Here is a 10,034-nt window from a genome sequence, read left to right as displayed (position 1 = left end):
TGCAATATAACAAAGAGTGAAAAATTTAAGGGGGTCTGAATACTTTCCGTACCCACTGTATATATATATATATGTATGTATGTTTGTGTAAATCATGTTTGTAGTCTCTTCATGTCAGTAGTACTTCCTTTCGGTGAGATTTTAGAAGATAGTGAGCTGAATGCATGTATTTACATTCACACAAGCATGACAGAACAAACATAGCAATTTATAAATCAAGCACGAAAGCACAATTATCCTTTATATGCGGACAGGAATACATGCTATCCTGCTCTTCCAGGCTTCTGCTAATGCATCGGAAGTCATTCAAGAAGCCAGAGCAACAAATTACTTGTGTTTGTCATGGTCTGGGGAAGATTCAACAGTGCCTAAGCACAGTGCATAAAGCAGGCTTAGAGCCGGCCCACCCAGCCGCCAGTAAACAGACGGGCCTCGCTCTCACGGGACAATCTTTCTGCGTCATTATAATTTCTCTGAGACGGCGACAACAATGTCTGAAGCCTTGATTCTGCCTCACATCCGATCTGAAGACTTCATAGCTCATATCTAAACAACAATTTCGACACCTGCCTTTCTGGTTATGTTTGTTCTCTGTAATCCCAGAGGCTCATATTCATAGACGAGAAATGTTTCCCATGGATGGTGAATATAGAAGTCGTGCCAGTTTAATGGCCCACACAGGGAGGCTGGTTCTAGATATTTCTAAAAACATTTTATCTTTAAATCTGAGATATTTTGCTCTCCTTTCACAGGTTGCATTGCTAGAAAGATCATAATAATGCAATCTCCCGTGATTAGCCAGCATAAATTATTGGATTATTAGCCAATGAAATGGCTTTGTGGAAAGACCATGGCAACAGGCCACACCCTCTGAGCTCTGATGATCAAGCTTCACACATCAGCGCATTTTCATTATATTGTTAAAGCCAGCTATTATTTTAAAAGGAATACATTAAATCAAATCAAAAGTAAAATCAAATGAGAGTACATTTGCATTTTAATCAAATCTAATTTTCACAATCCAAAATATCAAACAACAGAAAGAATTTCACTTAAATTCAAGAAGGTTAAATTGAAATAAAGCAAGTACTACTACTACTAACAACAACAACAACATCAAAAATTTAATGAATGTGGGTTTAATTTTTTCATTAAATAATGGACAATTATACATTAATAATATACATTATATATACTGTATATATATATATATATATATATACACACACATATACACATACATGTGTATGTATGTATATCAATTATATAGTATAACATATACACACATATAATTGTAATTATAACATTATTATATATTATTACTTAATAAATAATAAGTTCATTTTAAAAAGTATAGTTTTTTTCCCCCTTTTTCCCTTCATATTTTTAATCATCAAGTCCAAATCCATATAGTTTTCCTTCTGCGGACTACAAAAGTAGAGATTTTGCAGATATTTACCAAGTGTACAGTGATTTATAAAGCAAAACTCCACAATTGGGATAAAAGTCTTATAAAAAAATCATAATTCACAGAGCCAAAGCTCTGAAAAAGTCACACTGACAAATAACATAACATAACGTAACGTAACGTAACGTAACATAACATATAACATAACGTAACATGACATGTCTGAAACAACATAAGAGTCAGTAAAAACTTACAAAATATCCATTTTTGGGTATTCAATTATTCAGTTCAGTTATATAATTATTCAATTATAACTTTTAATTAATTAAAATCAAAACATGCACCAAAAACAATTTTCTAGACATAATTTAGTTTTACATAACCATTTTCCTCCCTCTCTCTGGTCATATTAAACTACTGTACAGTTACTGTACCTTTAAGACTTCTATATATAAACGACATCTGTTATGGTTGTCTAATCTCCCTGTAGTAGCAGTTCACACTGTTGTTCATCAGAAAGGCAGGTTACTGCTTAGGTGAACAGGTGTTGATGTATAAATGTAGGCGGTCATATGTTAATATGCGTATGTTCACGATGTCTGAATTCTAATTTACCAAATTTTGCAGCTTAGTTCCCATAAATGGTCTGGGTGGAGCTTTGCGTTGCATTCGCTTACAAAGCAGATTGGACTCTTTTGTTTTAAAAGAGCAAAGACAATCCTGTTTTCCAAGACATGCCTCCGTTAAACCATATCAAAAAATGTGACCAATTTGAGCTTATCAGTGCTGTCAGAAAATAGCTGTTAGCTAAGCCCTTGTCTGCACATACACAAGACATTTAGCTCAAAGCAGACTATTTAACCTGAGTGAAACCCTCTTTTATGATCCTCCCTTAATCTGTGCTTTTGATTATTCACCCATAAACAGCCCCTATGAGCCCGACGCTCCTCACTTACACACACATGGCCTAAACTCAATCTTTACATGTGGTCTCGAAGTAATGCCGAAAGAAAATATATCTCATTAAAGCGAGTCTGTGCTTGTAGCCGTAAGCGCCGTGCTCTGTCAACAGAAGACGAGCAAAAGAATGAAATAATGCTGAACAGAGCTGGGTAATGAGAGAATATGGAGGACAAGGGGATTAATTCCTCTTATCTTCTACAAAACATAATACCTGGGTATTGCTAAGCAGCCTGAAACATCAAGAGACAAGGCGAATAGCAATCCGCTGCGCTCATTTATTAATGTTTCCAAATAACAGTGCGAAGGTAGCCATTAACTGTGCCGGAAAACACACCCTCAACACCTGAACACAGCTCAGTTTACTGCATTTTCACAACAGCCCAGACTGACGCAACTGATATGAGGATATGATGTCAACGTCACCCACTTAGCGCTAACTGCTTTTGGCCCTGCGTGTGGACTTTTATAAATAAACTCTCTTAAAACACACTCAGACTAGTTTAGTTTGTCTGCTAACGGTGTTTATACAAGGCTTGCTATTTATTTAGACTGTTCTGAGACGTCTGTATGAACAGTGAATATTCCCATCACATTTCAAATGATAGCTATATATTTTGCTATCTTGAGATGGAAATTTTGGTGGTGGAAATTACATTTTAGACACTTTTGGAATAAAATGACAGTTCTTTAGCTCACTAAGCATTTATCCTAAATAAAAATAAATAAATGAATACAGAAATTATAATAATAAATTAAATAAATGTGTACAGATAAAATAAATAAATAAATAGATAAAATTTAAAGGATAAATAAATAAATAAAATTTAAAGGATAAATAAATAAATAAATACATGGATAAATAATAAAACAAATAAAATAGTTATTTTTCTTTGCATAATTTGACAAAAAATAACATTATTATATATTATTATTTGAAATAAATATAATGAATTATACGTTTGTTTTAAAAATAAATAAATAAATAAATAGATAGATAGATAGATAGATAGATAGATACGTGGATAAATAATAAAACACACAAAAATGTTCTTTCTTTCTGCATAATTTGACAAAAAAAAAATGTTTGAAATGATACAAATTAAAAATTACATCAAATTTTACCTTAAAGTTTTCCTCACACATTACTTCATATTCATATTTAATCTCAAGCTCTTCCTTGATGCTGCTGTATCACTTAGTACACTAACTTTTATTAAAACTTTTCAAATTACAAAAGCATTGGTTGTGAAATTGTTTGGAATTGGTCGGAAATTCTTATACAACTACTACAATACAGGGAGTGTTATAATTAAAAAATATATATATATATATATATAAACATTTTATACAATAATAAATACTGAAATAAATACAGCTTTTTAGATTATCATACATTTTTTAATGTAACGCTTATTTTTATTATTTATTTAAAAATATTTTAAATATTTTACATTTTTAAGATTGAAAAAGGATAGCACAATAAAATCTGTAATCACATAATAGTCAATTGTATAACTAATAGAATAAAGTTGTCCAATTAGTTTAAATAGTTTCTGTTACTTTTAATAAACCCCTGGGACCTTAAAATGTGGCCATTGCTAAAGAAACACCCAATTATCCCTCATAATTTCCAAGACCTGAATGGGGTGTTAAAGTGGGAAACAAATAGTCACAAACGTTCCTGGGTTTCCCGGATGACAGCGTCTGCATGCGGTAGGGTGTCTGTAAAATCTTTATGGATTTCTGCTGCTGGGTTTTGTCAGGCCACAGCACAACAGACCGCTGGCCACGGGTTTGCTGGAGCTTCATTTGGGCGCTGCATATACACACTCTTCCCCTGATAACCGTGTCCGGACGGGGCTGTGACTGTCAGCATGGAGTCCAGGACAGCACAAATCCTCCCGTGATCTCCAGACACAGCCACAGGGATTAGCAGAAAACCGCTGCTTCACATCCAGCCAGAGAACAAGCGTTACACTGGAGTCGCCACAGTTGACGACTTAAACATGCATTCGGCAGCAGAGCAGAGAAACTGACAGCGCGTGTCACATTTCATCTATTAAAATAGACAGGGATAAAACACCCTGTTATCCTTTATAAATGGATGCACTGTTCATTGTTTAACCAAGTAGAGAAAAAACATTGCTACCTCAGTGCTACCTACATATTGCCAGTCTTCTACAAATCTTTTCACACATACATACACACAAATTTATATGAATGTGTGTGTGTGTGTATATATACACTCTAAAAAATGCTGGGTTAAATATAACCCAGCGCTGGGTTAAAAAGGGACAAACCCAGCTATTGGGTTGTTTTGACCCAGCGGTTGGGTTCAAAATAACCCAACTGCTGGGTCAAAACATCCCAACTGCACCTGTATATATATATATATATATATATATATGCCATGCTCTACATTTTCTACTTCATCTGAATTATGCCACATCACAGAAGCACAATGCTTTGTGAATGTCATTCCATGTCGTCTTGAAGAAACACCACTGGGTTGTATTTTAATAGGCCTTTAGTAACGGGAAATTCCACCGTACCATCATAACCCCATCTAGAGCTCATCTGTAGGTGAAAAAAATGGCAACTGTGGGCATGAAGATTAATTATGAAAGACATCAGCGCTGATAAAAGTGTAATTTAAGAGCAGTTCATCCCTGGGTCTCGGCTCAAAGAGAGAAGGCAGAGCGTGACGGGATGCTGCACTGACACTGGCCTGTCACATTTTAATTGCAATCACTCTCTACAAGAAAACAGAGAAGACCAAAAAAAAGCACACATACAGTTCCTGTCATTTTTTATGTAAGACAGACCCATCAAATAACCCTACAGAAGGCTAAAATATATGCTGCATCGATTATTTGAGAGAATTTTGCATGGAATGTATATACCATTACCATTGCACATTTCTAATACACCAATACTAAATAAGTCATTCTCCATCTGAAAGCTTTAAAAAGTGTTTTTTTCCAGCATTGGCGTGGTTCTTCTGCATTTCAGAAGATTCTTACAAAGCAGTTTGCAGAGGAAATCCCCTCTATTTCAGCACTCACGAGTCACAATGTGTCTCGGCAAGTTGTAATTTAGTCACATTGAAAGCCGAATGTCTGTTTATGTGTAATTATTCTCGTTTCTTGTGCTGCGTTTCCTTCGGCTCCTCGGTGTGTGAATGGGAGCTTCCCTCAGGCGTGTTCAGTAGCAGAGAGCAAATCGTAGCATGTAATCCTAACTCATGTCAGAATGCCTCTTTATGACTGCAGAGCTAATAATACAAACATGTATTCTGTCACACAAATCTGCTGGGCATGGCGAGCGCGAAAACAAGAACAGTGCCTCAACTGACTGAAACAAGAGTATTGTGGGTAAAGTCATTTTTAAAATGAGGAAAAACAAAGACAATGAATGCACTGTGCTGCAAACTGCAAATGTAAAATTCAATTACATTTTCTGAAGAGCCCGTTTAATATTTCATCTCAAGCATGCTTTTTACTGCAGTTGTCTCCTTAATAAACAAGCACACTAACATCTGAGGGGAAAAGTCTGAGGGGGAAAAATGCTTATTTGTGGTTAAAATTATGCCTAAAATAATGAATAGGCATTGTGTATACATCAATAATTGTATCCAGTCATTTTAATTCCTTTTTATTAAATTTTTACCTTTATTAATTTTTTATGTAACAATTCATCTATCTATCTTATATACTAATTATATACGTATATATACATTTATGCAATCATTTTAATTAATTTAAGTATAATCACTTTTTATTTCATGTAATAATTTTAGTATAATTTTATATGAATTAAAATGAATTAAATTTATTTTAATATATAATTTAAATTCTTTTTATGTATAATTGAATTTTTTAATATATGTAAGAACGTTTTTACATTATTTGTAATTTTACGTACTAATTATTTCACTTAATACTTTTATGATGAATTGTTTTTAATTATTTTTTTATTTTATTAATTCTAAGTATGAACAATATTATCAGTGATGCTTTTCTTACCAAATATCACTAATAATGTCCACATTTTGTCTAGGTTTAGAGCAAGGCATGCTGGGATGTCCCTCGTTTCACTCATCTGGTATAATTTAATTGTACTCTATATATATATTACTATTTTATATATATATATATATATATATATATATCATTTTAAGTACAACGTTCTAAATATTTGTATTAATTCAAATGTATTAAATTTAATATAGAATTTTAATTAATTTGAAAAACAATTACATTTTTTATTTTATGTAATAATTTTTAATAATCTTAATTTTATGTAATAATTAATAATTTCACTTAATTAATAATTGTATGATGATTTTGTTATTTTGTTTGTAAGTATGAACTATATTACCAGTGACACTTTTCTTAGCAACTAGCTCTAATAATGTTCACAACGAATCTATGTTCAGTGCAAAGCATGCTGGGATGTCGCTGGATCATGTGACTCACCTGGGGTAAAGTCCCACCCCCACGTCCTGCAGCTCTCCATCACTGATGCTGAAACAGTTGCAGGTCACCTGTGTGAAAACATGAAAAAGGCTGTGAGACACTCACTGAGGACATAACATTCTCCTCTCATCATTAGTTCTCTGCTGATAATTTGACTATTTGTGCTTTTTTTCCTCCCATTGAGAAAGAAATTATGCAGCCTGCCAAAAACGCTTATGCAAATCTAAATGAACTCATAATTTGGTGATACCAGACTTGAATAAGTTGTTCTCATTTCAACCAGATCCCAGATGTTCACTATCATTCCCCACACGGAAGAGCACGAGGGGCTCGTTGAGTGAGATGTGTGTGTGTGTGTGTGTGTGTGTGTGTGTGTGTGTGTGTTTGGTCTGATTGCCACAGGGACGGTGCGCTGCAGAACTCCAGCTGGACAGAGTCCATCTCCCGGAGAGATGGGGCAAACACATCCAAAACGAGTCACAACAAACCCAAATGAGGAAGCAGAGGACGGCACCGGGCGATTTTGATGGCTTTTTTAGATTGGGCTCTGCGGGATACACGAGTGATGTGTGGAAGGAGAAAAGCAAACAGAACACACTCATAAATAGACAGTGTGAGCGTTGCTGGCACGGGGAACACAGCAGTGTGTGATTTCAAATGTTACAACACAATAAATTATTAACACTGAGAAGATGCATCCAAAAATGAACCCAATCGATTGTGCTGTGGAGTCGAAGACGCCACTGGATGTTTAAATAAATCATAGTTTAATATGACTATATTCTTAAAGGGAAAGTTCACCCATGAATAAAAAAATCTGTCATCATTTATTTGCCCTCATTTCGTTCTTGCTTAACTTTCTACTGTGGAACACAAGAGATGTTTTGAACATTGTCTATGCTCAAAATCAACTAGTTGGTGGGTTACCTGAGCTGAATTGGTCTTAAAGTGCCCCTATTACGCCATTTCCAATATTGCCTTTCATGCAGTGTGTAATATAGCTGTATGTGAATGTAAATGATCTGCAAAGTTGTAATATGTTCTCTGTTGGCCGGCCGCGAACTTGACCCCGCCCACAAACACGTCATTCTACTGACGACTGCTTCTCCAATCTCGGGGAGTTCGCTTGCTGTTGAAAGATGGATCAGAATCCTGTTTATTTGGACCAGCTGCTCCACTGAATCACAACCTGTAAGTATGATAAATAATAGACGTTTATACTTTCTATAGAGCATTCAAAATACAGAACTGTTGAAATAGGTGTATCGTTTCCGACACGCGCTGTACGCCGTAGACCAATCACAACAGACTAGGCCATCTGACTAATCAGAGCAGAGCAGGCTCACGGAAAGGAGGGGTTTAGAGAGACTGAATCTTTGAACTGCTTCGAAATAATCGTTTGAGAATCGCTGGAAAATGAGGTGATATTAAATGCATATTTTGAGAAAACGAAAGCGTTTCTGAAATTGCACGATAAATAAAGTTATTGTCTCCCAAAATAAAGAATCGACTCTGAACAGCTGAAACGAGTCGTGAGTAATTTGAATCCCACTTCAGTGACGGCTACACGTCATGGGGTAACACATTTGCATAATGCGCGCCTATGTTCTACATGTTGGCCGGCCGCGAACTTGACCCCGCCCACAAACACGTCATTCTACTGACGACTGCTTCTCCAATCTCGGGGAGTTCGCTTGCTGTTGAAAGATGGATCAGAATCCTGTTTATTTGGACCAGCTGCTCCACTGAATCACAACCTGTAAGTATGATAAATAATAGACGTTTATACTTTCTATAGAGCATTCAAAATACAGAACTGTTGAAATAGGTGTATCGTTTCCGACACGCGCTGTACGCCGTAGACCAATCACAACAGACTAGGCCATCTGACTAATCAGAGCAGAGTAGGCTCACGGAAAGGCGGGGTTTAGAGAGACTGAATCTTTGAACTGCTTCAAACGAAACGTTTGAGAAAATGCATATTTTGAGAAAACGAAAGCGTTTTTTGACCTTGCATGCATGTAATCCTATTGTAGGAGTCTCCCAAAACAATACTAGGAACCGTAAAAATGGCATAATAGGGGCACTTTAAGAAAGCCCTTTAGAATTAGATTTTGAGTTTACATGACCCTTATCAGTTGTTTCTTAAACAAGACATGTTCTTGTTTTTAAAAACAGAAATTTGAGCCATCGTCTGAAACTATTATGTTGCTCAATACTCAACTCAATATTACTCACAAATATAATTTGCATTTGAATACATTGCAACTTGCATCAGATTTTCCATCAAAGATTGGAGAGAAGTGTTGTTATTGTTAACAAAAGCTAAAGCTAAATCTACTAAAAAAAATGGTTTTGTTGATTGAAGTAAAGCAAAAAAATCGAATCTAAATAATGGAGGAAAAACTGAAAAAATAAATAAATAAAATAAGTTTAAGTTACTAAAATTACTGACACTAAAACTTAAATAAAAATAAAGCTAAGCAGATATAACAAAATAAATATTTAATTAATTAAAATTAGAAATGTTGCCTTGGCAACTAAATAAAATAAAATAAGTTAAAATACTAAAGTCAATAAAAATAGGAATGAAGCTAAATAGAAATATTTATAAAAACCAATAAAAAAATGACAAAAGCACATAAAACTAAAATTAAAAATATTTTGCAAGCATACATTTTTTTTATATGAAATTATAAAAATAAAAGCTAATTCAAAATATAAAATTATATAATAGTATAAATAACAGTTTGAGAGCTACTGGAAAGATATTCAGATTGAAATTTCCTGAGGGTGAATAAATGATTTCTCATTTTTTGGTGAACTATGTCAACGTCACAAGATGTTAATTGATGGACTGGAGTGGTGTGGATTATTGTGATGTTTTATCAGCTGTTTGGATTCTGACGGCACCCATTCACTGCAGAGGATCCATTGGTGAGCAAGTGATGCAATGCTAAATTTCTCCAAGTCTGTTTCAATGAAGAACCAAACTCATCTACATCTGGCCTGAGGGTGAGTATATCTTCAGCTATTTTATTTAATTTTTTGGTAAAATATTCCTTTAAGTAGAACAATCTATTGAACCTATTGAGACTGCATTATAATATTCATAACCACAGGCATATTGACCCAGAATTTGACCCAATCGAGCGCAAACATCACCTCACTGCCAAGGAAGAGCG

At 34.6% G+C, this 10,034-nt stretch overlaps 1 protein-coding gene across 2 annotated transcripts in view; it reads right to left on the bottom strand.

Annotated features, from left to right (window-relative positions):
* smyd3 (SET and MYND domain containing 3) overlaps positions 1-10,034 on the bottom strand; it is a 186,867-nt gene that overhangs the window by 32,848 nt on the left and 143,985 nt on the right. For both annotated transcript variants that reach the window (XM_016492449.1, XM_016492450.1), the window contains exon 6: positions 6,850-6,917. In XM_016492449.1, coding sequence (XP_016347935.1) covers positions 6,850-6,917 — 68 coding nt within the window. The remainder of the gene's footprint in view (positions 1-6,849; positions 6,918-10,034) is intronic.

Source organism: Sinocyclocheilus anshuiensis, unplaced genomic scaffold, assembly GCF_001515605.1.
Source record: "Sinocyclocheilus anshuiensis isolate Anshui unplaced genomic scaffold, SAMN03320099.WGS_v1.1 scaffold222, whole genome shotgun sequence".
Classification (NCBI taxonomy): Eukaryota; Metazoa; Chordata; class Actinopteri; order Cypriniformes; family Cyprinidae; genus Sinocyclocheilus; species Sinocyclocheilus anshuiensis.
Note: the sequence above shows the minus strand (reverse complement) of the source record. Positions and strands in the feature narration are given on the sequence as shown.